The sequence below is a fragment of the Capsella rubella genome, unplaced genomic scaffold (genome assembly GCF_000375325.1).
Source record: "Capsella rubella cultivar Monte Gargano unplaced genomic scaffold, Caprub1_0 scaffold_1, whole genome shotgun sequence".
Lineage (NCBI taxonomy): Eukaryota > Viridiplantae > Streptophyta > Magnoliopsida > Brassicales > Brassicaceae > Capsella > Capsella rubella.
Genome location: NW_006238923.1, coordinates 12,204,015 through 12,225,705, shown reverse-complemented (window position 1 = coordinate 12,225,705; position 21,691 = coordinate 12,204,015). Strand labels below are relative to the sequence as shown.

Genomic DNA, 21,691 nt, shown 5'->3' with positions numbered 1-21,691 from the left:
TCATAAATTTTACCATTTCGAGCCTTCCATACATACCACAATATCCAAGGGCATGCCAAAAAATCATCTCCTGCCGAGAGCAGCCTAAAAATATATGGGTTTTGGCTGTGGTTTATATTTATTTTCTCAAATATTTCTTTAATTTACAGGAAAATTTGGTTTTAAACCGAACTTTTTTTTATTGGTTCGGTTTGTCAAATCGACAAAAACCATATTAATAGTATGCATGGTTTGGTTTTAGTTCTAGGATTCAATATTCAGATTTTAAACATAGGGAGGAATGGAGCACAACAAACCTTTACATCCAGCTGTTGAGATCCATCATATCCACTATTTTATTTGTGGAATCTATAAACTTGTATGACATTAAGAATTCCTTTGATGGGCATCAACCATAGCCCTGCGCAAAATATTCGTTAGATTCGATTCGCTTCGATATTCGTTTCGATTCGATTCGAAAAGTTCAAATATCTATAAGATATTGAAGCGAAGCAAATACGAAAATGTAATATTCGTAAAAACCGAAGCAAATAACAAATATTGATTTTTTCAATGTCGAATATCCGCTTCGCTTCGTATATATATATATAAAAATCAGTATATAATATATATAATATGTGTATTTATAGATTTGGGTTTATATCTAATAGGCATATTATTCAAATTATTATATTTTGGCCCGTTGGATTTAGGTTTATATCTAATAGGTCTATTATTCAAATTATTATATTTTAACCCGTCGGGCTTTTTGCTAATGTTGTTCTTAAACAAATAAAACTTTATTAGAAAAATCAATAAAAAAAAAATGTGAAAATTATATGGACGGTGGTTATATTTCCTTCTTATTTTGAAAACATGTCAAACAAGAACCTTCAATATCTGATATTTTCAGTTTATGTTTATATACTATATGTTTTTTAGTTAAAAAAAATATATGGGTCGAAGCGAAGCGAAGCGAATAATTCGCGAATATTTCGAAAAATATTCGAATATTCGAAGTTCCGAATACTCGAAAATTTACGAAGCGAATCAAATATCAAAATCAACTATTCGGTCGAAGCGAAGCGAATCACAAATATCACAAATTTTCTGAATATTCTTTTGGTGCCCAGGGCTCACCATATATCATAAGTTGAGATAGATGTTATTTTTTTATTTTACAATCAAAAATAACATAAACATAATTTTACTTAATCTGTTTTTCTTTTTATGTTATTTTTTTTATCTTTGTAAATTTTTTCTCAAACTTATTCTTTAAAAAATTAAATTATTTTTGTCAAATAAAACTTTTTTTCATACTCATTTTAGGGTAAGAAATTAATGGTGCGTGAATGTCATTTCGTGAACAAAATAGTCGTAATGTTTTTAAGAAAATTTATTAAAAGTTAGTCAATACTTATCTTTACATTAATAAGTTTGACATTCTTATAGTGATCAAAAGAGTCACCGGTCTTATAAAATGTACTTTCTTTGTTTCTTTTGTTTCTCTCTCCTCTTCTACATCTAGTGTTGCATTAGCCGCATTATTTTATCACCATCACTTTATTTGGTTTCTTCAAGTAAATCTCTTATAGTCATCATCTTTTCTTTCACAATATCTCTTCTCATCATCACCACTCTTTTGATCTAATATTTTATCATCGTTACTCCATCCTAACATCTCCTTTCTCAATCACCACTCGCCATGATATGCAGTAGATCCTACCAATCACAGCATATTGATTAGGTCTCTCTATATCTAATTGCAGAATATCTATCTCTGAATCTCGTCGAATCACAGTCTCTTCTATAATATCTAAATTTAGTTGAATCTTAATCTCGATGTCATTCTTTTTAACGTCCATCATTTTTTGGGCACATGCTATTTTTCGAAATACATGAGATAAAAATATATCTCTCTTTTTAACACCATATTTTCTTATATTACACGTTATTTATTAGGATTACATGTTATTTTTTACAAAAATAAAATGTTTCTTAATTCTTAAAACGCATTACTTTTACAAAAAAAAACCGGATCTTTTTCAGTAAATCATATTTTCTATTAAATAATTTTTTTTTCGTTTAATCTCACAGAATATTTATATTTCGTCAACACTCATCCCGAAATACCATTATTTTTCAAGTCTTTCAAGTTTCGCATTATTATAATTTATTCAATGTTTTCTCGAAATTACAATACACTCCCATGATTGTTTCTTAATAATTTGGATATGTGCTAATATAAATTTTCAATTAACAAATAGAATTATTTTATCTATTTTCAATTTTCAAAAATAGTGTTCTACAGTTAAAATTCAATAGTTTTTGCATTGAATAAAAATATTGATTAAAAATGATTATTTCCTATAATACTATATTTAATTTCATACTTTGACTAAAATTTTATTCAAAAATGACATAGAATCTAAGTCCTTTTACATAAATGTTCAAAATTGTTTTTTATTTTTTTGGTGTCAGTGTTAAGTTTATCATATTGTGTTCAAAGTTCAAACATTTTTTTTGGTATGAGTGTTAAGTTGATTATGAAATTTGTGTTATACCTTGACCACAACAAGTTCAAAGTTGCAAACATTAATGAATACCAAAAATCTAAGAATTGACTATTTTAATGCAATCTAATCAGTACCATCTTTATTTTGTATATATATATGCTCACATCATGCACTCACAAAAACATATTCTTAAACTAAAAGAAAAAGATAAAACAAAAACTAGTATTACTCTTAAATTTCTGTTCATTCTCTTTCTTTTTCTCTAATCTAACAAACTCATATTTTGCTTCCAAAAATGAGTTTGAAGAAAACAAAAGGAAGGCAAAAGATAAACATAAAGAAAATTGAGAGAGAAGAGGACATGCTGGTCACATTGTCGAAGCGAAAAAATGGTATCTACAAAAAGCTCTGTGAGCTCTCTGTTCTCTGCGATGTTAACGTTGCATTTCTCGGGTACACCGGCTCTGGAAAGCCATATACATTTGGCAGTACATCGTTCCATGCCGTTGCAGAACATTTTCTCAATGGCAAAGCCTCATCGTCCTCTTCTTCTTTGCAACGACCGGTTGATAGGGACTATAAAGCAAAGATTCAAGAGCTTTGCGAATTGTACAATAATATGATAGATGCGGTACGTGCTGAGGAAGTGAAAGCAACAAAGACAGCTGCATCTATGGAGCCGTTGCCAGAAGATGCGTGGTGGAAAGTGCCTCTGGCAGAGGTGAAGGATCAGGAAGAGATGAAACATTATCTCGAGAGGTTTGAAAGGCTCTATGAGAAGTTGTCTTATGAACTTGCTGCAAGGAGAGAGAGAAACAATACTGCAGAAAATGACAAATGATCTATACCTCATTAGTATATTATTTGTTGTGTTGTTGTGTTTTTGTGTGGTTGTGTTGTTGCGATATTGTGTTGATGTGTTATCTTTTCTTTTATAATTATGAATTGTTTCTTCTTCTTGTGTTGTCTTTCCTTTAAGTTTCATAAATTTGTAATGCTTTCTAATACATCCAATGTGATGGAATTAAAAAATATTTTCAATGTAATTTGGAAAAAATAATGAAAAACAATAATAATTAAAACTTTGTTTAAAACGACAATTCCTACCAACTCATTCAATATTTTAATTAAAAAGATTCGTAACCCCCTAATATATTATTTCATACTAATTTTTACTAATTTTTGTCTCTTAGAGAGCTTCTCTTTTTTTTTCTTTGGGGAGTGGAAGGAAAAAATCCTCAATAGTTTTTTTAATAAAACAACAATTTAGTCTCACAAACAAACATAGCGTGAAGTCGCTAACCCATGTTAACCGTAACCATATAAAATGGTTAAAACCCGTAACTTTTAATCGTAAAAGTAAATCAATTACAGTTACTAACCGTAATGATTTATAGCCGTACCCGTATCAAAACTGTTTGTTATATGTACGGTTAACCGCATAATTTACCGTACGGTTAATCGCATAGTTTACCGTACTGTTAAATCTTTACACTAAATTATTTCTTTGAAATAGTGTTTAAAATGGTTTAGTATGTTGACAAGTAAGTCTAATCCATTCTATTATTCATTTTCGATAATCAAATAAAAATTATTTAATTTTAATTATATGTAGGTTTGTTTGATAAGAATAATGTATCTATTTGAGATATAAATTAAAAATTTATCAAACCAGTCTAATCGTAAATGGAAAAAAAAAATTCAACTTGCATATCGCTTTTTCATTTAAAATTTAATAAGTTTTTATATAAAATATGTGATGGTTATAATTATTAATTTTCAATAATTTAAAAAGACTATGCCCATCTACATTATTTCAAAAAAAAATTAATTGCAAACATAGAAATTGCCGTTGGATTCATTTGATAGGCATCAACCATATATCTTAAGTTACGATAGTTGTTATATCAAAAATAACATAAACATAATTTTACTTAATATATTTTTCTTTTTATGTTATTTTTTTATCTTCAAAAAATTAAATTATTTTTGTCAAACAAAACTTTTTTTCATACTCATTTTAGGGTAAGAAATTAATGGTGCGTGAGTGTCATTTCGTGAACAAAATAGTCGTGATGGTTTTAAGAAATTTATTAAAAGTTAGTCAATAATTATCTTTACATTAATAAGTTTGACATTCTTATAGTAATCAAAAGTGCCATCGTCTTATAAAAAATACTTTCTTTGTTTCTTTTGTTCTTATCTCCTTGATTTCTCTCTCCTCTTCTACATCTAGTGTTGCATCAGCCGCATTATTTTATCACCATCACTTTATTTGGTTTCCTGAGTGAATCTCTTATAGTCGTCATCTTTTCTTTCACAATATCTCTTCTCATCATCACCACTCTTTCGATCTAATATTTTATCATCGTCACTCCATCCTAACATCTCCTTTCTCAATCACCACTCGCCATGATATGCAGTGGATCCTACCAATCACAGCATATTGATTAGGTCTCTCTCTCCCTCTAATAGCAGAATATCTATCTCTGAATCTCGTCGAATCCCAGTCTCTTCTATAATATCTAAATTTAGTTGAATCTTAATCTCGATGTCATTCTTTTTAACGTCCATCATTTTTCGATCACATGCTATTTTTTCGAAATACATGAAATAAAAATATATCTCTCTTTTTAACACCATATTTTCTTATATTACACGTTATTTATTAGGATTACATGTTATTTTTTCAAAAATAAAATTTTTATTTATTATAAAAACGCATTACTTTTACAAAAAAACTGGATCTTTTTCAGTAAATCATATTTTCTATTAAATATTTTTTTTTGTTTAATCTCACAGAATATTTATATTTCGTCAACACTCATCGCGAAATACCATTATTTTTTTTTCAAGTCTTTCAAGTTTCGCATTATTATTATTTATTCAATGTTTTTCTCGTAATTACAATACACTCCCATGATTGTTTCTCAAAAATTTGGATATGTGCTAATATAAATTTTCAATTAACAAATAGAATTATTTAATCTAGTTTCAATTTTCAAAAATAGCGTCCTACAGTTAAAATTCAATAGTTTTTGCATTGAATAAAAATATTGATTAAAAGTGATTATTTCCTATAATACTATATTTGATTTCATACTTTGACTAAAATTTTATTCAAAAATGATATAGAATCCAAGTCCTTTTACATAAATGTTCAAAATTGTTTTTTATTTTTTTGGTCTCAGTGTTAAGTTTATCATATGGTGTTCAAAGTTCAAACATTTTTTTTGGTATGAGTGTTAAGTTGATTATGAATTTTGTGTTATTCCTTGACCACAACAAGTTCAAAGTTGCAAACATTAATATAAACATTAATGAATACCAAAAATTAAAGAATTGACTATTTTAATGCAATCTAATCAGTACCATCTTTATTTTGTATATATATATGCTCACATCATGCACTCACAAAAACATATTCTTAAACTAAAAGAAAAAGATAAAACAAAAACTAGTATTACTCTTAAATTTCTGTTCATTCTCTTTATTTTTCTCTAATCTAACTAACTCATATTTTGCTTCCAAAAATGAATTCGAAGAAAACAAAAGGAAGGCAAAAGATAAACATAAAGAAAATTGAGAGAGAAGAGGACAGGCTAGTCACATTGTCGAAGCGAAAAAATGGTATCTACAAAAAGCTCTGTGAGCTCTCTGTTCTCTGCGACGTTAACGTTGCATTTCTCGGGTACACCGGCTCTGGAAAGCCATATACATTTGGCAGTCCATCGTTCCATGCCGTTGCAGAACAATTTCTCAATGGCGAAGCCTCATCGTCCTCTTCTTCTTTGCAACGACCGGTTGATAGGAACTATAAAGCAAAGATTCAATATCTTTGCGAATTGTACAATAATATGATAGATGCGGTACGTGCTGAGGAAGCGAAAGCAACAAAGGCAGCTGCATCTATGGAGCCGTTGCCAGAAGATGCGTGGTGGAAAGTGCCTCCGGCAGAGGTGAAGGATCAGGAAGAGATGAAACAGTATCTCGAGAGGTTTGAAGGGCTCTATGAGAAGTTGTCTTATGAACTTGCTGCAAGGAGCGGGAGAAACGATACTGCAGAAAAGGACAAATGATCTATACCTCATTAGTATATTATTTGTTGTGTTTTTGTGTGGTTGTGTTGTTGTGATATTGTGTTGATGTGTTATCTTTTCTTTTATAATTATGAATTGTTTCTTCTTGTTGTGATGTCTTTCCTTTAAGTTTCATAAATTTGTAATGTTTTCTAATACATCCAATGTGATGGAATTAAAAAATATTTTCAATATAATTTGGAAAAAATAATGAAAAACAATAATAATTAAAACTTTGTTTAAAACGATAATTCCTACCAACTCATTCAATATTTTAATAAAAAAATTCTTAACCCCCTAATATATTAATTCATACTAATTTGTACTAATTCATACTAATTTGTTTCTCTTAGAGAGCTTCTCTTTTTTTTCTTTGGGGAGTGGAAGGAAAAAATCCTCAATAATTGTTTTAATAAAACAACAATTTAGGCTCACAAACAAACATAGCGTGAAGTCGCTAACCCATGTTAACCGTAACCATATAAAATGGTCAAAACCCGTAACTTTTAATCGTAAAAGTAAATCAATTACAGTTACTAACCGTAATGATTTATAGCCGTACCCGTATTCAAAACTGTTTGTTATATGTAAGGTTAATCGCATAGTTTACCATACGGTTAACCGCATAGTTAACCGTACTGTTAAATCTTTACAATAAATTGTTTCATTGAAATAGTGTTTAGAATGGCTTAATATGTCGGCAAGTAAATCTTATCCATTCTATTACCCATTTAAGATAATCAAATAAAAATTATTTAATTTTAATTATTTGTAGGTTTGTTTGATAAAAAAAACTCATTTATTTAACTAATTTAATATAAATATTTGAGCTATATAATTAAATATTTTTCATTATTTAAAATAAATGCTATTCGAGTATATCATTTTTAAAAATATATATATAAATGTAAGAAAACATTAAATTTTATATATGTTTTTAACTATATCATAATCACATAATTGTAATCGTATTTAACAATAACCGTAATTAACTGTAACCATATATAGCCGTAACCGTTTTAACCGTATGTATAATGGTTCACGTTATGGAGAAAATTATAACTGTTAACTGGTGGTTGATAAATCGTAACAGCATTAACCGTAAATGTGGTCATGCCTGCCTCTAAGATAATAGAGAGCTTTGATGCCCATTATAATATTTATAGATTTACTTTCAGTCAATTATATTTCAAAATTACTATGAACAAAACTCAACTAATTAACAAGCCTTATATAAAAACTTTGTGGAGAAAAATATAATAATTTGTTGGAGAATTATCTGTAACATTAAATATTTGTAGTGTATGACCCCGGTTTGCAGAGAGGTTTAAATGAATTAATTTGGTCATTTATGTCACCAAAGTGTACTTATCTTTAGATAACAATTTTATTTTTTGGTGAAAAACCGGGAGTTTCACTCCCGGCTAAGAAAATTAAAACATTATTTAAAAATTAAATTAAATTCAAACCATTCGGGGACACGCAGATCCCGACACATCCTCTCTCAACAAAGATTCCATAGACTCTGGAGCCAAACTAAAAACATGAAATCCTAACGGTAATGAAAACGCATAGTTAGCTAATCCGTCTGCAAGACGATTAGCCTCCCATATACATGTGTGACACGAACTATCCAGTTCCTCGATAAAAAGCCAAGAAACAGACGTACCAGGAAAGACAAAAGATGTGAATCACCAATCCCCTTTGTAATAAAACCAACCACAATTTCAGAATCCACCTCCAAGACTACCCTCTCTAGTCCACGATCCCAAGCAATACAAAGACCATAATAAACTCCCCATAGCTCCCCTAAAGGTGCCGAACAACGTCCAATATTAACGCGAAACCCCCACACCAAGTCCCATCAGGATCCCTAATCGCCCCTCTAGCAGTAGCGAGTCCTGGATTTCCCCAAGACGCACCATTTGTATTTAGCTTGTACCACCCGAGAAGTGGGGGTAACCATCGAACTAGCTTCTCCACCTTCTCACCCCTTGATCCCGTATTAGCTGCTTGTGCTTCAAGAATCTCTTTAGATAACAATTAATTACTAGATATGTATATGTTGTAAATAATAACTTTTTATTAAACTAATTTGCCATTAGGTCTCGATGGTATTCATATCGGTGTTATAAGACCATGTACAATAGTCATAACATTCAAAACCTCCACCTCAAGTTTTTAAACATGGGGTATCATCTTCTCTCCCTTCCAACTAATCATTTAACACTCGATTCAGTTTTAGTATCTCCAATAGTTTTGTTTAATAAAATTCAACACCTTATTCCACCATTTTTATATTATATTCTTTCATATAGTTTTATAACTACACATTTATAATAATCGATATTAAACTAGATTTAAATTAGTTGACACTAGATTATCTAAAAAAAACTGGATTTGTTTTATTTTATATTTCTAACTAATTTTTAAAATCTTCAGAGATTTTGAAAGACTTTTATTCATGTAAGAACCTCGATTATGAAACATTGTTCGATTCATGTGTTTGATTTTTAAATTAATAGTACAATTGTTATTTGTATCGTATATATATATATATATAGATTAATAATGTAATTCATGAAATTTTAGCAAACTCAATAATTTTTGACGGAATTTAAATTAAAAAAATGACAAAAGAGAACTGTTATAGAACATCATCAGAAGTAGAACCACACAAAGCTTCTATATACACTCTCAACCAACTTGAGTCATCTTCTGATGTCAATGCAGAAGATAAGTTGTTTTTTATACACCAACCAAATCTCATATGATTCATTCCCACTTACACAAACCACAAATCAAATCCAATCAAATTACCAAACATTGCAAAAAAAACCAATCAACCATTGGTAAAAAAAATATCTTCTAACTATACTATTCAAAATCAAACTTATAAATTTCGTTTTCTTGGTGGGTTTCAAAAGATGTTTCATCACCTTAACCTGACGACGATGCAAGATATATCATCTTTACTCTCTCTTCGCAACGCTTCGGTTGTTAGTTCTTTTGCTGCTTTCAATGGATCTTTTATTCTTCTCGCGATATCAATCGCTTCTTGGTTAGCCATTACCTACACCATCAACACATCAAAAACCGATTAATCGAAAGCAAAACGCCAATTAGTTTCCTTGACAACACAAGAAACCAATTTGTTTTACCTTCCATAGACCGTCGCTAGCAAGAACAAGAACATCTGTGTGATCATCTATAGATGAATCTTTAACGTCTGGATCTGACCGTAGATGTGTTTTGAGGCTTTTGTCCCCAAAAGCGCGAGAAACCGCTAGCTGCCCGTTAACCCGAGGGACATCTCCTGAACGAAAAAAAAAACAAGCTTCAAGAACTGAACTTTGGATAAGTTTAGTCTTGAATTGAACTATTTGGTATTATAATCTTAAAGAGTAACCTGGCATATTCGATACAAAGCCTCCTCTGTCCTCAATGCTCAACCTCTCAGTATGCGGCTCATGATCAATAGTCATCTGTATCGCCTGACCTCCTCGAGACAAAACCGCCCGGGAATCACCCACATTAGCCACCCACAAATGTCTCCCATTCATTAAAATAGCGGTTACAGCCGTTGATCCACCACGGCCTAAATCAGAAGTATGCGACAGAATGGCTTGGTCTGTCTTCTCATAAGCAGCAACTATTGAACTATGAGGATCATACCTAAACTGCTCCTGTTATAGATCATTAAAGAAATTGTTAGAAACAGTAACACAAGCCAAAGAAAGCCGTAGAACAAATTGCTGCAAAGACCTCTTTAAGAATATTGGAGAACAAATGCTTTTGTAGATAAGCAGGAACACGTTCACCCAAATGACCATCATAGATTGCAAACAAACCAAGCTCGCTACCATCTACTTTCATGAATTTGGACACATGGTAATCTTCCATTGGATGATTAGCTTTCCCTTTCACTAAACTGTAACCAAATTTGATCTCTCCTTGACTGTTTCTTCCCTTTCCAGAACTAGTTGACGCTCTTCCAACTACAAGCTACACAACCAAAACAAAAGTCAAATTCATATCTTCCCAAATTGTTCAAGAACATCAAACAAAGCCTTACACAATGACCCATTTCAATTTCTATCTAAAACCACATTAAGAAGAACCAAAACTAAACAAAGTCAATGCTTTCACAAGTCATAATAGTGGAGAAATTAGAAACAAGACAAGAAAAAGACAAGATTTGAAGTTTTTATTACATCGTAGTCTGAAGAACCGAAGCAACAGAACTTAGCCATGAGAGATGTCTGATTTTATATAAAAAGCCAAGACCTTTCAAGAACCTGCAAACAACAAAAACTACCCTTGAATCTATTTTTCATAAATCAAGACGAAATCAGAAAGAACAGAGACGATGATTACCTCAAAATTGAAGAACCCAGATTCCAAAAAGATGAGATTTTGGGAGTCAAAAGCAGTACACGCGGTTTTGGGGAGCAATACCGTGAGGAAAGGGTTATTGGAGCAGACAAGAGTCTGCAAATGTAAAATGTAATTTTGCTTTCAAAAGTCTTCTCTTTAGACCAAACCTACAAAATTAGTGGAAGACGACGACGAGAGTAGACTTCAATTTTTCGCTGTTTTGGTTTTTTCTTTGGTTTCTCCATTAAAGAAAAAAATAAAAAGACAAAATCGTCTCTGTCCATGTTTATTGGGTTTCGTTGGTTGACTTCTTTGCCGTGTCTTAAAAGTAGAGTCGCTCTGGCTTTTTCCTCTGTTTGTTTTCTTTTTCTACCCATTTTATATTTAAAAATAAAATCTAATCGTATTATTCTTTTTAATTTTTTTATAAATTAAAATTTAAAAATGACATTCATAAATTTTTTTTAGAAAGTATTTTCTCATGAATCTAAAAATCTCCACATCTCAATTATGTCTACAAAATCGAAAATTAGGTAGGAATTTGTTTTTCTATTTTTTTATTTTATTTATTGTAATCTAAATATATGGTTTAATCCTCCTGATTGGCTTTCAATCTGATTGAATTGATTTATTATTGAATGTGTGGTTGACAAAAAATATATATATATGTGGTTTAAATTTTGATTATCAAAGTAAATATAGTTTGTGTATTTTTCCAAATACACGAAAAATAACTGTATGTTTAAAAAGAAATCAGATAAAAGTTTATGGAATTCTTTTTCTGTTTCAATTTTTCATCACAAGATAAATAACTTGAGTAATGGATTTGTCTTCACTATGTCTTCCCTAGAAGAATACAATAATCTCAAAATTAAATGGTAAGATAAATATCAATACAATACATTTGCAGCCGTAAAAGTTATTTTCTTCCGTGTTGAGACATCATCTTTTTGTGAAACCACGAGATGACACATCATTAAAATTAACTTCTCATCATGTCTCGTAATAATTTTCTTTTGTTCCACTAATCCAGATGACAATGTCATAGTATGTACATGTTTGAATCCAAAAATGGTTGTATGTACTAATAAAAGTTTTACTTTTTTAATTTTATAGTTTCCTTCAAATCAATTATTTCCAGAAAACGGCATTTTGAACTCAACTGGATCAACAATTTGCTTATACATTTTGTCAACAATATATAAAAAAAAAATGCTCTAGAAATTAGATGAGGCAATCTGACATTTGAGAAAGAAAAAAAAACTTACATAAGTATATTAAAAAATCTGTTGGGTTCTTAACGATGGAGGCTTTTATTGTTTATATATATATATATATATATATATATATATAATGATCTAATCAAAGAACAATCACCTACAAGTAAAAAAGGTGGAAGTTAACTTTAGTCTCAATTGCTTTCATCCATCATTTAACCACTTCAAATCCAAGATGTTGAAAACCAAACCCGCAACTCTCAGTTCTCTTGATTTAACCTAACCGACTGTTAGAAATAAATAAAGCTTCAACTTAAACTCAAATAAGAATTTGTATTCGAACTTTTTCTGAACTTTATTTATTTAAATATTTTTTCAGGCATCTTTACAAAAGAGATACACACATTTGTTTTATTAAATTATGATTTCAAATAATATAATTATGATTTATTTAAATTATATTTATATTAACTAAAAGAAAAAAACTAAAAATAACCCTCCAACATAGAGATATTTTAAAAGATACATACAATATATTTTGATAAAAATCTTATATATAATTTGTTAATTCATATGGAATTATTCACAGAAACTTTATTCGCCAAATTAATTCTTTTATAAAATTATATCTATTTCAGTTTTTGAATCTGAAAATGATTGATAGAAAAATTATGTGGAAGAAAATATCCAAACATTATAAAGTATAGTCATCATAATCACAAAACAAACATTTATGTATGTGTAGATAATGTCTCTTTCCCCAGCCGTTGGACAGAAACTGGTTTTTCTCTAGTGATCAACTCAAGAAGCATAACTCAGAAACATCTATTGTAGTGCATATAACTACAATTGTCAGTTGACTTTGATCGACACTTATTGACGGTAAAGTTCCAAAATCTGAAACCTTACTAGGTAATTCTCATCTAACAATATATTTGAAGATTTATTGATACTTGAAGCTTCAAAGCCTTTTATTTTTACATGAGTTTTAAGGCTATATGAATATTTGAAGCCTTCAAAGCCTTTTATTTACGAATTAGACTTTTTTTATCTTCTTCTTTGTTTTCCCTTTTTTCAAATTTCCTAAACACGGTTTTAAAATTAAACAAATCTAAGAGCTTTATTGTTTCCCTTTCAATTATTCTCATTTTTTCATTTTCTTTTAAGATCTATTTCAATAATAATATTTTTATATTTATCATCATCGTTAATTATGATGTAAAATAGTTTATGAAATCTTTTTTTGTCTAGAAAATATATTGATTAGCTCAACAGTGCCAACGGGGTGTAAACTTGTTTACCTATTTAACATAAAGCGGAACAGAGATTATGAAATCTATGTTCAAACTTCATATAAAGAGACTACATCCAAAACATAATGGATTGACTCAAATTTTTAAGAATATATTTTATCATTAATTAAAAAAAATTGTCATTAACTTGCTATATGAATTCATTCTAACGTTGACAAAAAAAAAATTCATTCTAACATAATTTATATTTATTGCTTAAATATAATAATAATAATTAAAGTAACACCTATAGCTTTAAAAGTTGTTTGTTATCAATCAGATTTTAATAGTTAAAGTTTATATAGTCAAAGCATCTAATAGTTAAATTTTATATAGTCAACGCATCTACAACCAAATTCTTTACAACTAAAATTTTTAAGTTAATGTCTCTACAACCAAAAGTGACAGTCGTTACCAACCAACCCCTTAATATCTTTATGATAAATCAGAGATGCAACCGCCAAATGAAAGTGAAATAGCCCAACACATTTAAAAATATATATATATATATATATTAACTAATAACTTCATAGTTATTAATCAAGCAACCTAAATTAAAAGTAATAGTCAACCATCAGTAATAACATAAACACCAACACAATTTTTAATTAACTATTAATCTCATATTTATTAGCAACCTAAATTAAAAGCAATAGACAGCAAGTGTAACATAAACACCAACTCCAATGAAATCAATAACCAAGTTCAACAATAATCATCAACCAATGTAATATCCAGTAAATCTTAACATGCTTCGTCTAACCAACGTTCCTACAATAATAACAATGAATGACTCTAGATCATTTTTCTCGTCGTCGTCATAATTCCACGACCACACTTTCTCTTTACATGAATCACAAGAAAAGATATGCGTGATTATTATCACAAATACTCAGTGAGGCGGTCCTCTCATTTACTAAGCTATACACACAATTAAAACAACCAACACGAATCACAATATTGTAATGGTTGATTAATGAGATTAAGTAAACTTCGTTTATGAACTCTTCGAGCTTATCTTTACGGCTACAATCCTACCATCAGTAAGATCACATTCTTAATGTATTTTTATAATAAAATAGCAATAAAAATAATAAAAAATAAGAAAAATAAGTAAAGATAAATAAAATTATACTATGGTGTCATTTGTAACTATTTCATCAGTTCAGAGATTTTTGATGATTCAAAATGTAATTATTTAATTTTAAGAAATTATAAAGACACTCCACTCAGCATATAATTAATAGAGATACTCTAACTAAGCATCCCTTTGGACATTGTTCCTTATAACAACATTATTACAGAATTCTTAAGTTTTGTTCTTAACAATATTTTAGTACTAAAATTGTAAAATTTAGAGTTAAGAGATTGTATTTTTGTTTTTAGTTTTTAAGTGTTTTTAATGGTAGGCTCTTAACTTATACAATTCTTAAGAAAAAATCTTAATTTAAAAATGAAATTAAATTAACATTTTTAATTTTAGAAAACTTAATAATTATTGCAAATTAAAATTTTAAAAATATTCGTGAGATACAATTTATAACATAAATAACATAAAGCACAATAAGTGTTTCCTTTTTCTTTTCTTCTTCTTCTCTTAACTCAATTTTTGGCTCTTAAATAAGAGAACATCTTGACCAAAAAAAAATAACATCCTTACCAATAATCAATATTTAATATTTAATTTAATTCATTTTATTACCTAAATTACACTAAGACTACCTCTAGTGGCGTTACTTAGAGGGATGCTTAATAGTTTTGTGGGCCATAAATAAAACCAAAAACTCAAAAGATGGCCCATTTTTAATAGAATGAGCTTTCTAAAATAAGCAGTTGAAGCAACCATAAGACACGCTACGTGTCAATTTCTAGTTGGATGGCTAGTAAAAAGAAAAATTAATTTTTTTTGCTCATTCTCTTCTTTTCCCCATATATTTTTGCTCATTCTATTTTGTATACTATGTTTGAAATTTCTGAATTATGTAAAATATTTTTGTTTCTTTTTAGTGTGATACAAGTAATTTAAATACTTGTTTTATTATTTTGGATTATATAATAGCTTATTAAGATTTGATATACAATAAAAATTTGTTTAAGAATATTAATTTAATGATTAAGTACCTTTGATTTTGGTTCACTAGTGGAAGGATGATTTTTTCAAAAAAAATCAGTGGATTAATTTGATTAATTTAACTTTTATTATATGATATAGTTTAATTGTAAGCAAATTTCAAGTGTTGCTCTAGCAGAAGTACTCTTAACAGACCACCATTACCACTATGACCAAACACTCGGTTAACTGAAGCTTTTTGTATGTATCTTTCTCTTGATGCCAATTGTTCTTGCAACAAAAGACCTTAATTTCACTTAAAAGTGAATTTTTTTCTATGCTTGGTCTTTCTATACTTCTTAATAAATATGTCTTTCTCTTCTCCAATTTTTAGAATCCATCTATGAAAACTAATTGATGATTGCTTAAAAAAATTTAGAGCCATAATCCATAGATAAAATCTCTTATGCCCAATGTTTTCAATATCTGAATTCACCTCGCTTCTATTTCGTTTTATTTTTACATTTGCATACCATAAACAATAGCCTTATTATTTTAGTTCTAGCTAGGTTTCGTTCATTCAAATTCGTTTGTGTGACTTCATCTGTACGATTCGATCCTTTAATATTACATACATTTAATTAAACACTTGCAACTTATAATTTTGACCCAAAAAACTTAAATTTAGTTGCGTTTTGCTCTTGCTTTCAATGGAAAAATTATGTCTCACTATATTTCAATATATCTCTATATTAGTAAAAGAGGAGTACAAAAACAATATGGGTCGGGTTATTTTGCAAAATTAAGAAAATTACCCGATTAGACTTAAATGGATAGTTTCAAGTTGGATTAATTTTTTGGACATGGGTATGACCCGTTAATCATATGTTTCGACATTAATAAGTTTGTAATGCGAGATTTTCAATCCCTTTAATTTAGGAAAATTAATGATAATAACTTATCAAGGAAACTTATAATAAATGAAAATAGTATATGAAAAAATAATCCTAATAACTATACAACTCCGTAAATATCAAAGATATCAATCTTTTACAAATATTTTAATTAGTTACTACGCAATCTTTGTGATTTGATTATTAATCATTTCAAAATCTGATTAAATACTATCCAAAAATGATCTAACTACAAAATTATAATGGTAAAGATTTAAAACAATTATGTATAAAAAATTATTTCAAATTAAACATCTTAATAAATAGCCGATTATAGTGGCAATTTTTTCTATATTAACGCTTCCATAACCGTACAGATTTTAACAATCATTAATTATGTGGGTTATTAAGAAAATGAGAGATTAATATCTAATATTATAAAAAACGAATTTATTGTTTTATAAAAGAAAAATTATTGATATAACAAAAAAAAATGCACATACAACAATTTCTAAAACCAATTTAATAACAACAAATTTAACATTATATATGGTAACTGAAAATTTAACTTTTAAAAAATACATCTCATTCTTTGTTTTTTTAAAAAAATATTCCTTAAAACAAGTTGTATTTTTTAAATATGTATAAAATATTCTAATAATAATTACGTAATTTTCATTTTACAATATCAGATTAAATATATAAAGTTAGTCTTATATGGAAAAACAAAATCTAGCAAAAAAAAAGATTGTGAAATATCTTTTTATTAAAGAAATTTTTTAGAAAACTGACTTCTAAAAAAGACTAAATATATCAATAATTAGACTTTATCAATCGTAAATTTGAACTCGACAATTAGTTTAGGAAATATCCAAAAATCTAATATATAAAAAATTAAATATCTAATTTGTAATTATTTCCAAACCTATTTAGAATTATTTGGCCAAACCTAAACTTCTTGAGTACTTTTCATACATCTATATAAAGATGACTCTTTCAACCATTGATACACAGTTTCCATAAAAGTATATTGTTCTCTTACGATATTTTTCTTATTATATTTACATTTCATATTTAGTTTTCTTTTTAAACAAATAACTGTTCCCTAATTTTATTTTTCTATTTTGCGGCTTGCAATTTTGATACCTTTGGAAAAAGATTACTAATAAAAGATCAACAACGTCATCTCCAATAAACTTAAGTACAAAATATGCAGCAAAAGATTAGTTAGTCCTAATTCTTATCATTAGATATATGATTTTGATTAAGTGTCCAGATTTTCTTTTTTTCAAAGGTAACTTTTATTTCAAATTTAAAAACTAATTATACTCCTATATTATAGAGTTTTAAAATTTTTCATTTTTCAGTTATACTCATTTTATGTCATGATTCAATTATATTTATTTAATTATACTTTTCTTTTTCAAATAATTACTCATTTTCATGATTCTTAACAAAAATACACGGGTCTTTGCGGGTTGGATCGTCACAATATATATTGTGAGTATGTAATTTTTTATATATGTTATTTTATTTGTTTTTAAATATTATATTTCATTTCTGAATACACATTTTTCCAAATAATTGAAACCAAATATATATTTCGGTATAATAATTGTCGATACTAAAATATACCCGAAAACATTCCCCCGCGCTACAGTGATTATGCATTTCTTTATACATGTTGTGATGTTTTGCTTAATCATGGATGGGTAGTTTATTAGTTGGGTTAAAGTGTAAAAAAACATTCTTAATGACTGTTTCGTTCATTAGTTCACATTTTTTATTTGTTTTAAGTTTATCATTTTCATGGATTTTTTAAACATTTATGTTATAAAGTTGTAGTGGATCTCATTTAACCAATCTTGTGCATGTAGACCATTATAAAGGTGAACCATTTTCTTCGGTTTATTCGAAGAAATATTGTTTTTACCTAATATGTATTTTGTCTTCTTCTTTTTTTTTGTTACACATTTTTTTATAACTTTTAGACATAAACCTTCTTCTATGTCACAAAAATTTACCCCATTCTTATTTTCATATTACACCCAAGAATTAAGAATTTGGAGTCAAAATCTTGAAAGACAAGCAGGAAAAATATTGGCTAACCACCCAAGCCACACAGGAAACTCGATGGCCCATTCAAAGTGGTTGTGCAGTATTAATTAATTAGTTATTATTCTAGAAAGCATGCAAAAACCTCTCTCTCAATGTTGATGATATATGGAAGAACAAAAAAATCACAGATAAGTGTATGCATCAAACCATTTCTATATATGTAATGAAACATTCTATATTTAAAACTTCGTACACCCATAGGTTCTAGTATATATGTCGTGACTCGTGTCTAATTACATAAAACTTAAAACGTAAGATGATAAACGAACCACACCTTCTACTTACAAAACACCAAAACGAAACGTAACTCGAGTACAATGTCGGTATAGATTGTGATTAGAGACCTAATAACAGAAATTTAGAAGAAGAAAAAAAAAGGGACTAAATAAAGAGTAACTAAGAAATATCGTTCATGAGGGTTTCGTCGAAGCAAAAGTCAGGCCAATAAAAAGAGGCAGCGTCACAACCTCCATAGCTTGAGCTGCTACTTGCGTCCTCTGGATTGTTGTGTGGAAGAGAAGAAGGCGTGAGATTTTTAGGGTTGTGGTCTATAAGAGAAGGGAGAACCCATGTAGATGGATCATCATGTTCATGCTCATGATGCTCATGGTGATCTATTGGATGTTTGACCAAGTTATCTATAAAGTGATCCTCACTATTCAAAGGTGTTTGGAGATTGAAAGGGACATGATCAAGAAGTGGGTCACCTTGTGATGGTAGCTCACTAGGAGGACTATTGTTTAAATGGTATTCTTCTTGTTGGAGTGGTTGGGTGGTTGGAGCATCAATGATAGAACCAAGTGGAAATAAACCTTGGTTTTGATTGTTATCCTCGAGCTCAAGAGTTGGATCAAAACCCGGGTTTTGATCTTTGTTCCAAGAGACCATGGAGTTTAAGAGGTCCATGGCATGGTTCTGATCAATATCGAGAATACTACTTGGGCTATTGTTGTTACCATTGGTGTTGGTCAATGCACCAGAAGAATTAAGCATGTATTGGAGATATTGTAGCTTAGCTAGTTGAGCAGCTTCAGCATGAATGGATGAGAATTGTGATGTTTGTTCAATGAGGTCTTTTAAGTTTGCTAAGGCTATGAGCTGAGGTAAGCTTGCGAAAAGATCGGTTCTTGGCTGATGAGTCACGGGATCGATTCCCATTTGGATCAGTTTCTTCTTTAGATGTGTGTTCCAAAAGTTCTTGATCTCATTATCAGTACGTCCTTGCAAATGCGTCGCAATAGCAGACCATCTAGACATGATAACAAAAACAATTAGTCATTCAAGTTTACATACAAAAACTTTTATAAGAATAAATGTTGAAAAAAAAATCACTAACTTATTTCCAAGAATGGAATGGAGATGGAGGATTGTTTGCTCTTCTTCCGCTGAAAACTTTCCTCTTTTAATATCTGGCCTTAGATAATTTGTCCACCTCAGTCTACAACTCTTGCCACACCTATTCAAATCTACAAAAGATATAAGAAAAGGTTTAAAAACATATACACGAATTTATATAAAAATGGCGGTTCGAGTTAAGAGACTCGGGCCGGGGAAGGTAGAAACCTGCGAGCTTAGGGAGGGCTCTCCAGCTTCCATGGCCATGTTTATGAATGTAATCAACAAGCTTTTGATCTTCTTCAGGTGTCCATGGCCCTTTCTTTAGACCATTCTCATCGCAACAAGGCGACCTCCCCATCTCTCTATCTCTGATTTAGCTAAGTTCCTCCTCTCTTATCTCTCTGATTAGGTTTGCCTTATCTCTTCTCTTAGACTACCAAAGCTTGAGGTTAGGACTTGGTATTTATATACAGTTTCCGTGGAAGTTTGATGATAATTTGATTGAATACAATAGTGATTTTTTCTTCGGATGTAACACTTGGCTTTCTTTAGTGTATAATTTGTTTGACTAATGTTTTTTTTTTTTCTACGGGTTTTTGGTATTTTTATTAACTAATTTGCTAGACAAAATCTATGTCGCCGTTTCTTTTTGATACGAAAAAATCTACTTCTAGGCTTTTAGCTAGCGACGAAGCCAATACGTACCATATGTAACAAGTATGTTGCTAATGTAACATTTGTTATAGAATAGAGTTTGTATTTCTGGTTAAAAGACAATTGTTCAAACATTCTAAATTAAGGGAACAAATGTTACTGAGATTTATGTGATCATTGGAGCACAATATCCGTGAAGTGTCTGCCTTGTGGTAATGCGTTGTTTCTGGGGGTTTGGTAAATCAAATCTCAAATAAAATACTTTCTCTTCTTAGATGGATTAGATAAGCTATATTTATTTATAGTATGCAGATCATTTAAATATGACCAAACGAGCATGCAATTACATTGTGTAGTTTCTAATTTAATTTATCACTATAAAATTAGATATATGTGTTTATTGTGTAGTGTCCATGTCCAATATATTATGAACCGGTTATGAACAAACTCGAGTTTAAATGGTTCATGTCGAACTTTTTCCAGTCTGTTCTACATACATCATTTAAACTCGAGTTCAAAAAACCTAGAAATCTAATGTCATATCAATTTTGGGGAAAAATTAAAATTCATATACTATGTGACCAAGCAAGCATGAGTATAGGATAGTTCACTTAAAAAGTAGATATATATGTAGATGAACACATGCGTTAAAAATTTTGCAAGATTCATGATTTATAAATACGTTAAAGTCATACTTTTGTTGTGTTTGGTATAAGCCATTATTTCAGGAACTATACAACTTTGGTAATGGAAGTTTCTTCTTTGTATTGTACAGAAGAAAAAAACGGAGAATTACTTATATAGAATACAATTGTATGTTTATTCCCTAAACATCCAAATTTTTTTTTTATTCCTTAAATGTTTAGTGAAATGGGTGTAATTACAATAAACACCCTTATTCTGTTTTCACTTAAAAATTGCCACGTCAGATTCGACATGCCACGTCATACCTGAAATTGCCACATCATTATTCTGTCTTTAATGATAAAAGAGGAATAAACTGAAGATTTTCGTCACTATTCACAAACAAAAAAAAAACTGTTTTTTTCTCTCTGAAACCAACGAAGAACCCTAACTCTCGCCGCTTTTCTTTCTCGTTTCTTCCGGCCGCTTATCCTATTATCAGTGTGTCTCTCTCTTTCTCGTCGTTATTATTGTCGCATTTCTTCTCAACTTGG

General features: G+C 29.4%; 4 protein-coding genes across 4 annotated transcripts; 2 read left to right on the top strand and 2 right to left on the bottom strand.

Annotated features, from left to right (window-relative positions):
• Positions 1-2,790: 2,790 nt before the first annotated feature.
• Positions 2,791-3,336, top strand: LOC17898886 (agamous-like MADS-box protein AGL29). Its single transcript, XM_006303434.1, has one exon. The coding sequence runs from the start codon at positions 2,791-2,793 to the stop codon at positions 3,334-3,336; it is 546 nt and encodes a 181-aa protein (XP_006303496.1).
• A 2,692-nt stretch (positions 3,337-6,028) lies between these two features.
• LOC17900503 (agamous-like MADS-box protein AGL29) lies at positions 6,029-6,574 on the top strand. Its single transcript, XM_006306275.1, has one exon. It carries the CDS (start codon positions 6,029-6,031, stop codon positions 6,572-6,574), a length of 546 nt encoding a protein of 181 aa, XP_006306337.1.
• Positions 6,575-9,196: 2,622 nt separating this feature from the next.
• LOC17898191 (probable protein phosphatase 2C 10) lies at positions 9,197-11,173 on the bottom strand. The gene is made up of 6 exons (XM_006305428.2): positions 10,952-11,173; positions 10,789-10,872; positions 10,340-10,579; positions 9,984-10,260; positions 9,736-9,890; positions 9,197-9,647 (listed from the first exon to the last, which is right to left on the bottom strand). Exons 2-6 carry the CDS (start codon positions 10,825-10,827, stop codon positions 9,510-9,512), a joined length of 849 nt encoding a protein of 282 aa, XP_006305490.1. The 5' UTR covers positions 10,828-10,872; positions 10,952-11,173; the 3' UTR covers positions 9,197-9,509.
• Positions 11,174-18,658: 7,485 nt separating this feature from the next.
• Positions 18,659-20,274, bottom strand: LOC17899998 (transcription factor MYB41). Its single transcript, XM_006306454.2, has 3 exons — positions 20,085-20,274; positions 19,858-19,987; positions 18,659-19,770 (listed from the first exon to the last, which is right to left on the bottom strand). The coding sequence occupies exons 1-3, from the start codon at positions 20,215-20,217 to the stop codon at positions 18,918-18,920; spliced, it is 1,116 nt and encodes a 371-aa protein (XP_006306516.1). The 5' UTR covers positions 20,218-20,274; the 3' UTR covers positions 18,659-18,917.
• Positions 20,275-21,691: the final 1,417 nt, after the last annotated feature.